The 14,659-nt window shown below is 50.9% G+C and overlaps 1 protein-coding gene across 5 annotated transcripts in view; it reads left to right on the top strand.

The window, feature by feature from the left end:
- ppp1r10 (protein phosphatase 1, regulatory subunit 10) overlaps positions 1-14,261 on the top strand; it is a 38,776-nt gene extending 24,515 nt beyond the window's left edge. For all 5 annotated transcript variants that reach the window (XM_078416322.1, XM_078416321.1, XM_078416320.1 and 2 more), the window contains exons 13-19: positions 384-630; positions 4,971-5,046; positions 6,364-6,564; positions 8,699-8,798; positions 10,152-10,262; positions 10,493-10,741; positions 11,677-14,261. In XM_078416322.1, coding sequence (XP_078272448.1) covers positions 384-630; positions 4,971-5,046; positions 6,364-6,564; positions 8,699-8,798; positions 10,152-10,262; positions 10,493-10,741; positions 11,677-11,786 — 1,094 coding nt within the window. In that variant the 3' untranslated portion in view covers positions 11,787-14,261. The remainder of the gene's footprint in view (positions 1-383; positions 631-4,970; positions 5,047-6,363; positions 6,565-8,698; positions 8,799-10,151; positions 10,263-10,492; positions 10,742-11,676) is intronic.
- The last annotated feature ends 398 nt before the right edge of the window (positions 14,262-14,659 follow it).

Below are 14,659 nucleotides of genomic sequence, written 5' to 3'. Positions count from 1 at the left end.
GCAGAGTCCACATTCACCGGCTTAAACTGACAGACCCCCTGTTTTATTCCTCTACATGACGTTCCTTTAGGAAGGAGATGAGGAGGAATTTCTTTAGTCGGGGGCTGGTGAATCTGTGGAATTCTTTGCCACAGAAGGCTGTGGAGGACAAGTCGGTCGATATTTTTAAGGCAGATTCTTGATTAGTGCGGGTGTCAGGGGTTATGGGCAGATGGCAGGAGATGGGGTTAGGAGGAAGGGATGGATCAGCCATGATTGAATGGTGGTGTAGACTAGATGGGCTGATTGGCCTAAGTCTGCTATCATTCATGACTTTGCAGTCTTGCTCATCTTTGACGGGTCTTTGTGTGTTGGGCTGACCATCTAATCCGTTTCCCTTTCAGTCAACGTGAACAAGATCAAAGACTTTGGAGAGGCTGCCAAGCATGAAATGATGATGGACCGGCAGGCGTTTGAGACGTCTCGCAGGCACAGCACCGACACGATGGAAGAGAAGGTCCCGTGGACCTGCCCGGTCTTAATCAACCTGGGCCCTCAGCTCGCAGAGCGGGGCAGCTGCAGTCAGGAGAGGTTCATTCAAGAAGAACGAGAGAAAGGAATCCTGCAGGAAATCTTCCTGTCGAAAGACTGGTACGTTCTATTCCCTCTCGGGTATCTGTGGTGTTGCATTGCCCTTCACGGGGTGGCGCGTGAACAAAACCATCGCTGTTCCTGGGCAGTTCTGGTTCAGTTCACGAGGGCTGTACGTGGCCACATTTCTGATCAGAACTAAGTCTTCTGAGTTGCTGCCTCACGGCGCCAGAGGTCCCGGTTCAATCCTGACCTCGGGTGCTCCCTATGCGGAGTTTGTATGTTCTCCCTGTGACCTGCATGGGTTTCCTCCAGGTGCTCCGGCTTCCTCCCACACTCCGCACAGCGGTAGAGTTGCTGCCTCACAGCGAATGCAGCGCCGGAGACTCGGGTTCGATCCTGACTACGGGCGCCGTCTGTACGGAGTTTGTACATTCTCCCCGTGACCTGTGTGGGTTTTCTCCGAGATCTTCGGTTTCCTCCCACACTCCAAAGACGTACAGTTTGTCGGTTAATTGGCTGGGCAAATGTAAACAAAAAAAATTGTCGCTAGTGGGTGTAGGATAGTGTTAATGTGCGGGGATCGCTGGGCAGCGCGACCTGGTGGGCCGAACGGCCTGTTTCTGCGCTCTAAATCTAAAAAGAAATCTAAAAAAAAAATCAAACAGGTTTGTAGGTTAATTGGCTTGGTATAATTGTAAAGCTGGAAATTGTCCCTAGTGTGTAGGACGTGTTTGCGCATGTCTCCCTGGGACCATGTTGGTTTCCTCCATGTGCTCTGGTTTCCTCCCACACTCCAAAGACGTGGGCTTGTAGGTTTATTGGCCCTCTGTAAATTGCCCCTGGTGTGCAGGCAGTGGCGGAGAAAGTGGAATGACGTCGAGCTAATTTGAATGGGTGATCAGTTGTTTGCCACGGACTCGGTGGGCCGAAGGGCCTGTTTCCACACCGTATCTCTAACCGAAACTGAACCGCACTGAGCAATGGATCTATGCAGATGGCACAGACCAGCGGTGGGGATAGGGGAGGGAATCTTGGTGAGGAGAGAGGTGTAAAGGGAACACTTGCCTGCCTGGCTGATTCAGCTGTTGCCTGTATTAATGCAGCCTCACTTGTAGCCTTAACCTGCCTGAACAGTGAATGACCTTTCAAACGTAAGAAGTACTGCAACCAATTTCTAAACAGCAAACTCCCACAAGTTCGAGTTGCATCCAAATGATGAGTCAGCTGCCTTTTTTTTGGCAATTCAGAAATAAATATTGGTTTGGTTAATGCAAACTCCCTGTACTTCAAAATGATGGCAGAGGACTGTGTGTCTAAGCGTCGGTGGGCTTGGTTATGCTCCTTGCCTGTTTGGTGCACTCCAGAAATATTTCTATGGGCCTGGACCTTCTCTTCAAACTGTAGAGATGGAGCCCGGAAACAGATCCTCAGCCACACTGACCAGTGATCGGCCTTCTGTGGCAAAGAGTCCACTGGCACTCTCCTAAACACTCGGGACAATTTTCAATTCTTACGGGAGCCAGTTATCTTACAAACCTGTACTACTTTGGTGTGCGGGAGGAAACCCACGCAGTCAAGTCAAGTCAATTTTATTTGTATAGCACATTTAAAAACAACCCACGTTGACCAAAGTGCTGTACCTTTGATTAGGTTCCAATAGAAAAAAAATGAAAAACATACAGTAGCACGCAAACAGTTCACCAGGGAGAATGTACAAACTCCGTACAGACGGCACCCGTGGTCTGGATCGAACCTGGCCTTCCGGCGCTGTGAGGCACTAACTCTACCGCTGTGCCGCCCAAAAGTGAACCACAGCTGGTGCTGTCCGTGACCTTGGCTGCTGTGTTCACAGCTGACTGACTGTTTATTGACTAAATTTTGCACTTGACTGAACTATTTTGAACTGGGCAGTTGTGCGGTTGCCAATTTGAGCACCTGTTCAGAATTGACGCGACAGAGAGGGCTGATTGGCCCGTTCAAACTGTCCTGGCCCATTCTCTCCATGTTCTCTTTTTGTTTTTCTCTGTCTTTTCTAAGCTTTGAGCATTGCACAGCGCAGGAAAAGAGCCCTTCAGCCCACTAACGTTTGTGCCAAAACATGATGCCCAAGTTAAACTGATCTCATCCTCCTTTAAGCGATCCATTTCCCTCTATTCCCTGCACTTCCATGTGCCTGACGATCCTGTCCACCATCACCCTGGGCAGCACGTTCCAGCCACCCACCAATTGTGTAAAAATAACCATACTGACCCGTACATCTCCATTAAACTTTCCCTCTCTTGCCATACAGCTCTTCCCTCTGGTGTTGGTCATTTACACCCTGGGGTAAAAAAAGCTTTTCGACTGTCTACCCTATCTATGCCCCTCATAATTTGTAATACTTCTATCAAGACTTAACCTCTGTATAAGACGTTGGTGAGACCGCATTTAGAATATTGTGTTCAGTTCTGGGCACCATGTTATAGGAAAGATATTGTCAAGCTTGAAAGGGTTCAGAAAAGATTTACGAGGATGTTGCCAGGATTAGAGGGTGTGAGCTTCAGGGAGAGGTTGAGCAGGCTGGTTCTCTATTCCATGGAGCGCAGGAGGATGAGGGGAGACCTTATAGAGGTGTACAAAATCATGAGAGGAATAGATCGGGTAGATGCACGGAGTCTCTTGCCCAGAGTAGAGGGGAATCGAGGACCAGAGGACATGGGTTCAAAGTGAAGGGGAAAAGATTTAATGGGAATCCGAGGGGTAACCTTTCCACACAGAGGGTGGTGGGTGTATGGAACGAGCTGCCAGAGGAGGTAGTTGAGGCTGGGACTATCCCATCGTTGAAGAAACAGTTGGACAGGTACATGGATAGGACAGGTTTGGAGGGATATGGACCAAGCGCAGGCAAGTGGGACTAGGGTAGCTGGGACATGTTGGCCGGTGTTGGCGAGTTGGGCCGAAGGGCCTGTTTCCATGCTGTATCACTGTGACTCTGACATTCCAGCTATTGTGGTTTCTGGATCCACTGCCCTTTCAGGCCAAGTTAAATGTCTTCCTCCTGGCTCTAGCCTTGCGACACTTGCTTCTCCGTTTTCCTGCTAGCGTCTCCTTAGTTACTCTGCCATTGCTCCTGTTGTGATTTAAACATCTAACTTTTCTCTTGGTCCTTGTTCTGAGATTTTGGTCTAATATACCCGGGGCTAACCCGCTGAGCCAAGTCAAGTCAAATTTATTTGTCACATACACATACTCGATGTGCAGTGAAATAAAGAATTGGCTCTGCTGGTTAATGTACAAATGGACACACAAAGTGCTGGAATAACTCAGCAGGTCAGGCAGTTTCTCTGGGGGTCATGGATCGGTGACATTTCGGGTTGAGACCCTTTTCCTGAAGGTATATCTATCCGTGTTCTCCGGAGATACTGCCTGATCTGCTGAGTTACTCCAGCACTCATTGTCCTGGATTTGGGTCACAGTTTAAGGATAAGGGGGAAGTCTTTTAGGACCGAGATGATAAAGTTTTTTTTCACACAGAGTGGTGAATCTGTGGAATTCTCTGCCACAGAAGGTAGTTGAGGCCAGTTCATTGGCTATATTTAAGAGGGAGTTAGATGTGGCCCTTGTGGCTAAAGGGATCAGGGCGTATGGAGAGAAGGCAGGTACGGGATACTGAGTTGGATGATCAGTCATGATCATATTGAATGGCGGTGCAGGCTCGAAGGGCCGAATGGCCTACTCCTGCACCGATTTTCTATGTTTCTATGTCCTCGAGTGGAGAGCAACTTAGGAGTTTAAGTTAGTCAACATAAAGCATCTAAGCAGGGTGCTGATGCAAGTCTTTGGTCACTGACACAGGCTACAGTAATCCTTGCTAGCGAACTAGCCATAGTCACAGTGATCCAGTGCAGACGCAGGCCCCTCAGCTCAGGCCCTCGAGTCCTGGCAACATCCTTGTAAGTCTTCTCTGCGCCCTTTCCAGCTTGACTCCATCTTTCCTACACCATGGTGACCAAGATTGAACACTAAACTTGGCCTGACAAACGTTATATATAACTGTGGCATGACTTCCTAACTTCTATACTCAATACTGACTGATGAAGGCCAATGAAAGCCTTCGCGTTGTTGATTTGTCCTCCACATTCCTTGCGGAACCAAAAGCTGGTTCCTAACTGGCTGAGAGGAGCAAAAGAAACAAAATACTGGATGCTAAGAGAACTAAAATAAATATCGGGGGTGTATTTTAGAGCAGGTAGACCTGTAGAGAAACGGAATTAGTTTTGCGGGTCTGATTAGAGCTGGTGAAAGGCAAAAGCTGGTGAATTATATCGTTCTTTTCTCTTCACTGGCAGCCAGCCCAAGGTGCTGGTTAATAAGTGTATGTGGTGCACGTACTGACCTGTTTGTGTTTGGATCTACAGCGTTCCGGACAGTCCCCATGAGCCTGATGTCGAATCCTACGAAACCATTCCGCCCAAGGTCATTCCACTGGATGATGTAAGTCTCCTCCTCCGCAACCTCATTCACTCAAAGCCCCTTTGTTTGCTGGGGTAAATGTTTGATATTGTAGGTTATAGGAACAGAATTAGGCCATTCGGCCCATCAAGTCTACTCCGCCATTCAATCAATAGACAATAGGTGCAGGAGGAGGCCATTCGGCCCTTCATCCTTTTAAATTCCAGTATATACAAGCCTAGTCGCTCCAGTCTTTCAACATATGACAGTCCCGCCATTCTGGGAATTAACCTAGTAAACCTACGCTGCACCCCCTCAATAGCAAGAATATCCTTCCTCAAATTTGGAGACCAAAACTGCACACAGTACTCCAGGTGCGGTCTCACTAAGGCCCTGTACAACTGCAGAAGGACCTCTTTGCTCCTATACTCAACTCCTCTTGTTATGAAGGCCAACATTCCATTGGCTTTCTTCACTGCCTGCTGTACTTGCATGCTTCCTTTCAGTGACTGATGCACTAGGACACCCAGATCTCGTTGTACGTCCCCTTTTCCTAACTTGACACCATTCAGATAATAATCTGCCTTCCTATTCTTACCACCAAAGTGGATAACCTCACACTTATCCACATTAAACTGCATCTGCCATGCATCCGCCCACTCACATAACCTGTCCAAGTCACCCTGCAACCATCATAGCATCTTCCTCACAGTTCACACTGCCACCCAGCTTTGTATCATCTGCAAATTTGCTAATGGTACTTTTAATCCCTTCATCCAAGATCATTTAGATTAGAGAAACAGCACGGAAGCGGGCCGTTCGGCCCACCGAGTCCGTGCTGACCGTCGATCACCCGTTCACAATATTTCTGTTAACCCCACTTTCGCATTCACTCCCTGCACACTGGGGGCAGTTTTACAGCAGTCGTGGGTCGCAGGTGAGAAGGAAAATATTTGATAGGAGCCCGAGGGGAAACTTTTTCTCACAAAGGGGGATTGGAATATGGAACGAGGCAGATACTATAACAACATTTAAAAGACATATAGGAAAGAACTGCAGATGCTGGTTCAAATCGAAGGTAGACATAAAATGCTGGAGTAACTCAGCGGGTCAGGCAGCATCTCGATGCTGCCTGACCCGCTGAGTTACTCCAGCATTTTGTGTCTACCACCATTTAAAAGACATTTGGACAGGTACAGGGATAGGAAAGGTGGTGGGGGTGGGTAGGCCAAGCGCAGGCAGGTGGGATTAGCATGGCATTTTGGTTGGCATGGTCATGTTGGCCGAAGGGCCTGTTTCTGTGCTCTATGACTCGGCTCTTCAGCTGTTACATCCCCTCTCTGTGGCTTCTGTCTCCAGGAGAATGGAGTCGAGGAGCCTTTGTACGATGAGCCGATGCAGGCCGTCGCTGGCTCGCAGTCCCCGGATGGTTCTGGAAGCTCCAAGCTGCCTCCGGTGCTGGCCAACCTGATGGGCAGCATGGGTGTGGTGAAGGCGCAGCAGGCTGTCGGGAACCCCAACTCCAGCATCAACGTCCAGGAGCTGCTCACCTCAATCATGGTAAGTGGCAGGCGGGCAAACGTACCGCAGAGGCGGGAAATCTGAGGTAAAACTGACAGGAAAACATGCGCAGAGGCCCGAAATCTGAGATAAAACTGACAGGAAAACGTACTGCAGAGACCTGAAATCTGAGGCAAAACTGACAGGAAAACATGCGCAGAGGTGGGAAATCTGAGGTAAAGATGCTGACTACTGGAGAAAAACTCAGCTGCTTCAGGCAGCTTCTTTGGAAAGAGGAACCATTAATGTTTCTGGGAACCAAAAGTACAGATGCCGGACGGAAGCTGAAACAAAACGAGGCTAGAGAAAGGCTCCTGACATAAACTTCTATTCCCACAGATATCTTAAGATCTTGTATATTGGAGATCATAAGTGCAGAATTAGGCCATCACGCCTGCTCCACCATTCGCTGGTGGCTGGAATACTGGATGATACAGACAGGATGCAAAAGCCAGTGTGTTTTTGGCGCCATCTTAAGACCATAAGACATAGGTGCAGAATTAGGCCATTCGGCCAATCTAGTCTGCTCCACCATTCGATCATGGCTGATCTGTTTTTCCCACTCTCCTGCCTTCTCCCCGTAATCTTTGACATCCTTGCTGATCAAGAGACTGTTAGTTCGTTAGATAGTTCCTCTGTCCCTCTCTTCCCCTCCCCTTCCCAGATCTCCCTCTTCTATCTTCCTGTCTCCTTCCTTTGTCCCGCCCCCCAGACATCAGTCTGAAGAAGGGTCTTGACCCGAAACGTCACCCATTCCTTCTCTCCTGAGATGCTGCCTGACCTGCTGAGTTACTCCAGCATTTTGTGAATAAATACCTTCGATTTGTACCAGCATTTGCAGTTATTTTCTTGCACAAGAGACTGTCAATGTCCACTTTTAAAAGCAGCCAGTGATTTGGCCTCCACCACCATCTGCAGCAATGGATTCCAGATTCACCACCCTCTGACCAAAGATATTCCTCCTCATCTCCATTCTAAAGGCTATGTATTTCTCTTCTGAGCCTGTGCCCTCTGCCTAGACTCTCCACATCCACTCTCATCTCGGCCATTCAGTATTCCTCCTCAATCCAAAGATGTATGTTAATTGGCTTCAGTAAAAATTGTAAATTGTCCCTAGTGCCTAATGTATGGGTTGATCAGTGGTCAGTGCAGACTCAGAAGGCCGAAGGGCCTGTTTCTGTGCTGTATCTCCAAAGTCTACACTTTAGCAACTTGGGTGTGGGAGGAAACCCACTTAATGGGAGAATGCGTAAACTCCACACAAACAGGATTAGCCAGGATCGAACCCTGGAGCTGTGAGGCAACTGGTTCTGATTGTGCCAACTTAACTCGCCTCCTCACACTTCATTTCTAGAGATTAGGCAGTGACTCTGAACCCTTTGCTTATTCCTGAGGACTAACCATGGTCATTGACAGTGATCCAAGTGTGGAAATAATGAGGTGCCCACCTTTCTTCCCTCAGTACAAGTTCCCCATCTGTGTAGGAAAGAAAACTGCAGATGCTGGTTTAAATCGAAGGCAGACACAAGATGCTGGAGTAACTCAGCGGGACAGGCAGCATCTCTGGAAGAGAAGGAATGGGTGACGTTTCGGGTCGAGACACTCCTTCAGACTTCTGGCCTGAAACGTCACCCATTCCTTCTCTCCAGAGATGCTGCCTGTCCCGCCCGCTGAGTTACTCCAGCATTTTGTGTCTGCCTTCGATTTAAACCAGCGTCTGCAGTTTATTTCCTATAGGTAAGAGATGGTCTGGGCATCATGTTCATTGTATGCCGAAGGGCATTGGGCCGTGGGCATTGTGGGCCGAAGGGCCTGTTTGTGTGCTGTACTGTTCTATGTTCTAATACGTAACCTTGGTTGAGATTAGGAAGCAACTGCAGATGCTGATTTAAACTGAAGATAAACTCAAAATGTTGGAGTAACTCGGGCATCTCTGGAGAAAAAGAATGGGTGACATTTCGAGTTGAGACCCTTCAGTCTGAAGAAGGGTCTCGACTCGAAATGTCATCTATTCCTTTTCTCCAGAGATGCTGCCTGTCCTGCTGAATTACTCCAGCTTTTGGTTGAGTTTAATTGCTTGCGATACAAGATCATTGTATTAACCAACCTTTTTTGTTTTGTTTTCCCTTCCCAGAGCAATCAAAAGCCCATCGAGGAGTTGGTTAAACAGCCAGAGTTTTCAGATAAAATCAAACAGTTGCTTGGGCCCCTGCAGCAGCAACAAGCCCCTTCAGGTACGTTACCGAGGGTGAGCTGGACTGAGTGTGCCGCAAATAGAAACATAGAAAATAGGTGGCGCAGCGGTAGAGTTGCTGCCTTACAGCAAATGCAGCGCCGGAGACCCGGGTTCCATCCCGACTACGGGCGCCGTCTGCACGGAGTTTGCACATTCTCCCCGTGACCTGCGTGGGTTTTCTCCGAAATCTTTCGTTTCCTCCCACACTCCAAAGATGTACATGTTTGTAGGTTAATTGGCTTGGTAAATGTAAAAAAATTGTCCCTGGTGGGTTTAGGATAGTGTTAATGTGCGGGAATCGCTGGTCGGCGCAGACCCGGTGGGCCGAAGGGCCTGATTCCGCACTGTATCTCTAAACTAAAAGGTGCAGGAGGAGGCCATTCGGCCCTTTGAGCCAGCACCACCATTCAATATGATCATCGCTGATCATCCAAAAGCAGTTTCTCTGAAGAAGGCCAATGTACACACATACATACGCCTGTTCCTACAAACAGCTAAACTTTTTTATCATCGTTATTTTTTTTGCATATTTATTTTATTGTTCTTTATCTCTGTGCATCACCATCTATCTTTCTCGCTTCCCTTTCCCCTGACTCACTCTGAAGAAGGGTCTCGACCCGAAACGTCACCCATTCCTTCTCTCCCGCTGTTACTCCAGCTTTTAGTGTCTATCTTTAGCTTCAACTGGCATCTGTAGTTCCTTCCCACACTGGCGAAGCATTAGAGCTGCTGCCTTTAATTATAGAAAAAAAATAGAAAATAGGTGCAGGAGGAGGCCATTTGGCCCGTCGAGCCAGCACTGCCATTCATTGTGATCATGGCTGATCATCCACAATCAGTAACCCGTTCCTGCCTTCTCCCCATATCCCTTGATTCCGCTAGCCCCTAGAGCTCTACCAAGCTCTCTTTTAAATTCATCCAGAGATTTGGCCTCCACTGCCTTCTGCGGCAGAGAATTCCACAAATTCACAACTATCTGGGTGAAGAAGTTTTTTCTCACCCCAGTTTTAAATGGCCTCCCCTTTATTCGTAGACTGTGGCCCCTGGTTCTGGACTTCCCCAACATTGGGAACATTGTTCCTGCATCTAGCCTGTCCAGTCCTTTTATAAATTTATACGGGAGATTTTAAATTATTTTGGGGGATTTTTAATAATTCTGGTCCATTTTATAATTACCTAGAAGCTTTAATTTAATTAATCGGGTGTTTTTTCTATTAGGTGGGAGCGTTTTTGATAACTTGAGTGGTGTTTCTTAATTGCTGGTGCCTGTTATTGAAACCCGGGTGTGTTTATGATTGTTCAGATATATTTATTGCTGGAGTACTTACGTGACTTTGCTCTTGTTCCCCAGGCCCGCAGATGATGGTCCCTCCGCCAGCCATAAATGGCTTCCCGCCAGGCCCCAACAACATACCCCACTTCCCGCCCGGAGGCCCCGGCGGTCCGGGCGGCCCCTTCCCAGGTAGGTGTGGCGGCCCTCGCTCCGTTTGCGCCTCCCCAAACCTTCCCCCGCTCTCCCCCTGTCCACGCTTGTGCATCGGCCTCACCTTCCTGTCCGTCCTCCCCGCAGGTCCCCACGGCCCAGGCGGCCCCCGGATGATGGGCCCCCCTCGCTCCGTGCGCGCCTCCCCAAACCTTTCCCCGCTCCACACTTGTGCATCGGCCTCACCTTCCTGTCCGTCCTCCCTGCAGGTCCCCACGGCCCGGGCGGACCCCGGATGATGGGCCCCCCTCAGCAGCGCGACGGCTACTGGGAGCCTCCCGGCGACAACAACAACAACATGCGGGGCCCCCCTCACGGCATGCGCGGGGGCCCCTACTCGCGGGGCCGCGGCCGCAACAACGACCAGGGCTTCCGGGGCCGCTGCGGTCGAGGGCCGCCCCCCCACGGAGGGGGGAGGGGAGGACACGGCAACGGCATGGGCGGCAATCACAGTGGAGGTAGGTGGTCTCTGGCGAGGCATCTCTGTACGGTCCAGGGGGCGGACGTGGGTGGTCTCTGGTGGGCGGGGCAGCTCTGTACAGTCCAGGGGGCGGAGGTAGTGGGGGTGCTGAGGGAGGGTGTGGGGGGAGTTTGTGTAGGGGGTGGTTGGGGCAGCTAGTTGGGTCGAGGGGAACGTGGCCTCAGATGGTCACATAGAACAGCACAGGAACAGGCCCTTCGGCCCACCGAGTCCATGCTGGGCAGTGATCACCCGGCCACGTCCTGTCCTACACACTAGAGACAATTCCGTGAGGCCAATTAACCTACAATTACTCCGTACAGGCGGCACCCGTAGTCAGGATCGAACCCGGGTCTCTGGCGCCGCGTGGCAGCAGCTCTACCCGCTGCGCCACCGTGAGGGGCTCAGTTAAGGTGGAGGGTAACAGTCTTTCCCCAAGTTGGGGGAATCTAAAACTACATTTTAATGCCAGCGGGGAAAGTATGAATAAAAATCCGAGGGCAGAGTGGGTCAGCCTGGGGGAAGAGGGGGTGGTGGAGTGGGGGGAGATGGGGGTGTTGGAGTGGAGGTAGAGGGGGTATCCAGGTGCAGGGAGAGGGGGGTGTTGGGCGAGAGGGGGGGCTTGGATGGGGGTGAGTGGTGGGGGTAGAGGGGGGTCTGGGTGGGGGGAGAGGGGGCGTGGGCTGTGGCGTGCACCTTGTTGAACACGCTGGGGGGAGAGGGTGGGTTGGAGTGGGGGTAGAGAGGGGTCCGGGTGTGGGAGAGGGAGTGTGGGTTGTGGCGTGCAGCCTGTTGAACACGCTGGGGGGAGAGGGGGGGTCGGAGTGGGGATAGAGGGGGGTCCGGGTGGGGGAATAGGGGGAGTGAGTGGGCTGTGGCGTGCACCCTGTTGAACACGCTGGGGTTAACGGGCCGATCGTTCTCTCCGCACAGACATGTCCAACAGGCCGCGGTGCCGGCACTTCATGATGAAAGGCAGCTGCCGCTACGAGATCAACTGTGCCTTCTACCACCCCGGAGTGAACGGCCCCCCACTGCCCTGAGAGCCGGGGGACCGCCTGGTGGACAAAGCAGTTACTCTTGAGGCCGTGTGTGGACAGCGGAGGAGTGTTGTGGCTGCACCCGGCTCTCTGGCCCTGTGACGTGTGTAGGAGTGGGCGCTCCTCCCTCTACCCTGTTTGAAGAGCCCGCCGTCCCCTGCTCTCATCTCCCATCACCGTCTGCACGGGCTCCACAACCATGACACTGACTGCAGGGGGCATTAGGCATGGGGTTTAGACCACTACAATGTGACACTGGCTCGCTCGCTCGCGGCACCCACTGCCCTCGTCTCCCTTCCTGTTCGCCTCTGTGAGGCTCATCGTGGCAGCTTGGAAGTGCAGCTGAACTTTGGAGGGGAGGACAACTAAAACTGCTCTTCCCCCCTCCCCGCACCGCGGGCAAGTCTGCAGACAAGGACGCTCCTCTCCACGCGCGGTCGTTGCAGCGGGCGATGCAGAGAGGGACCCTCGCTCGCTCCCAGCCCCTCACGCTGGACGGACACCTGCGGAGACAGAGGCCCCCTCTCGAACCAGGCAACTACTGAACACTTCTACCTCTGCATCAAGTGCCAGCCAACGATTCCGCCTGCGTTCGCAGTCCAGCCAACCCTCCCCACCCGGTCGCGTTTGGACACTTGCTTTCTGCTGAGTGGGGCGGTGGGGGGAGGGGAGGGGCGGAGGGGAGAGGAGGAGAAACCCTCCTTTGGAGCGAGTTCGACCCTGTGCTCCAGAGCAAGTGGCCTCGATGGCTTCCCTTCCACCCCGACTCTCCTCTCCACCCCTCCGCCAGACTCGTGCTGATAACCTCTCAGTCGTTTTCTCGCTGCAGTGGCTGAAATCTTTTTTTTTCCCCACCTATTTTTGTAAATATCTATTTTGTAATAAAGGCGGCTGACTGGCCCGGTGCTGTGGGCCGGGAGGGGGCGGGGGGGTCCTCTGGCCCAGAGTGTGGCTTGTAGGTCGACAAACGAGTGGCTGTTTGCAGTGTCCTCCCTCCCTCCATCCATCGGCCCGTTTACCGGGGGCAGATCTCCCGCTGCGACCGTCTCCCGACGATCCTGCCTGCCCACCGAAGCTCACGGTCATAAACCAGGGCTGTTGTTTGCCCCCTTCCTCTCCAGCCCAGAGTAGGTGGCAGAAACGCCTGCCCATTCTGGGTAGAAACACGGTGGTGTCGTCCGTTAGTGCGTCTGTCCCCAGCTCCCTCCCACCCTGGGGACAATGATCCCGCTGGCGTTCGGAGTACTAATAAACCAGCGGCTTCTGTTGGAGGCTGCGTGAGGAGTTCTGCCGTCACGATGGGGCGGCGCGAGATACTGTGACAAGCTTAACGTTGAAACAACCCTCGACCGACTGATGTCTCCACTGCTGTACATGTTATTTTAGTTATCGGCGTGGTTCCCTCTTGCTGGGTGCCCGGGGTGGGGGGCGGCTGGTAAACATCTCCCAGCCCCCCGTGCATATCCTCCCGTGGGAATAAACCTGGCCCGGTAATGAGATTCACTCCAGCTCTGAACACAAGGCCGATAAGCTGAGTGCGGGGATTATCACGGAGCTGGCAGCCATTACTCCCTCCCATGCAACATGCATGTGTTCCTGTAAAGATAACTTTTGGAAAAGCTAAGACTTGGTTTAAACTGAGACTTATGATTGTTTGCCCCTATTTTTCTTTATTTTGAAAGCCCGACGCGCTTAAAGTTTGACGTATTGTTCCCGGCATAAGGGATTTTTGCATTGATCCCGTGACCGACCGAACAACTAACGCACAGTTGAGTTATCGGCTGGCAGTGAACTTTCATGCCCGGTCAGAGACGGGCTTTGTAAGTTAAAAAAACACAGCCCCCGTGCCCAGAGTGTTGAAGCCAGCATTGGTGCCAGCCCTCAGGAGGGGGGCTGTCGGGAGGGGGTCTACTGTGGTGGGTCAAGCACGCGGTCTTGTGTGGCAGGCGGGCGGGCAGGCAGGAGGTGAGCTAACTCTGTCAACATTGCACTAACAGCACTCTCGTACACTTCCGACTGCAGCCTAATCTCTAGAGTGGGGCCGTTTCCTTCAGAACCTTGTTTAATTTTACAGATGTATATGTTCCATGTTTGTCCATTTCGTTCCCCTTTTTTTATATAAATATATATATATTCAAAAAAAATACCCCATCAAAACAGATGTGGTGTCAATGGCTGCTACTGATCGTTTTACAGCTCACCGTTTTTCTTTTGAACAAATGGATATTGTACAGTTTTGTCATTGTGCTTTAAAAAAATATAAATAACCAGGACTTTTTTTTAAAATAAACCAATTAAAAGTATTTTGAAAATGCTGGCGTGTACCTTTTTGGGATTGTGATGTTGAGGAAGGCTTGCTGCTGGATCAGCAAGTGGAATGAATCTTTGGTGAAAACCTGCTGCTAGCCTCTTGTGGAGGCCTTAACTGTTGGGGGATTTTGTTGTTCGAGTTTGTGTGAAATCGGTTCTATCTTTTGTATGGTAATTTGCTACTTTTATATTTTAATAATAAAACATTGAAACAACGGAGCTGCTCCTTGACATTAATTTGTGATACTGCACCACACAATGAATGAATGAAGTGCTGATTGAGAGAGAAATTCACGGATAAGACATTACATGAAAAAATTAGCCAGCGACTCCCTCCCTCCCTCTCCCCCCCCCCCCCTACTGGAGAACATATAAACTGCAGGGTATAGCTGGATCCCGTGTTCACACCTTTGTCACGGGCAGTCAAGGGTTAACAAGGATTTACCCTGAATCCATACGTACTAGTTTTAATTTGGCGGTTTCGTTCACGGGCTTGGAGGGTAACGCAAACTAAACAGCCAGGTAGTGAGTTCCTTCTGAGGGTACAAAACCACCTCAACCTTCGT

The sequence above is a fragment of the Rhinoraja longicauda genome, chromosome 19 (genome assembly GCF_053455715.1).
Source record: "Rhinoraja longicauda isolate Sanriku21f chromosome 19, sRhiLon1.1, whole genome shotgun sequence".
NCBI lineage: Eukaryota > Metazoa > Chordata > Chondrichthyes > Rajiformes > Arhynchobatidae > Rhinoraja > Rhinoraja longicauda.
Note: the sequence above shows the minus strand (reverse complement) of the source record. Positions and strands in the feature narration are given on the sequence as shown.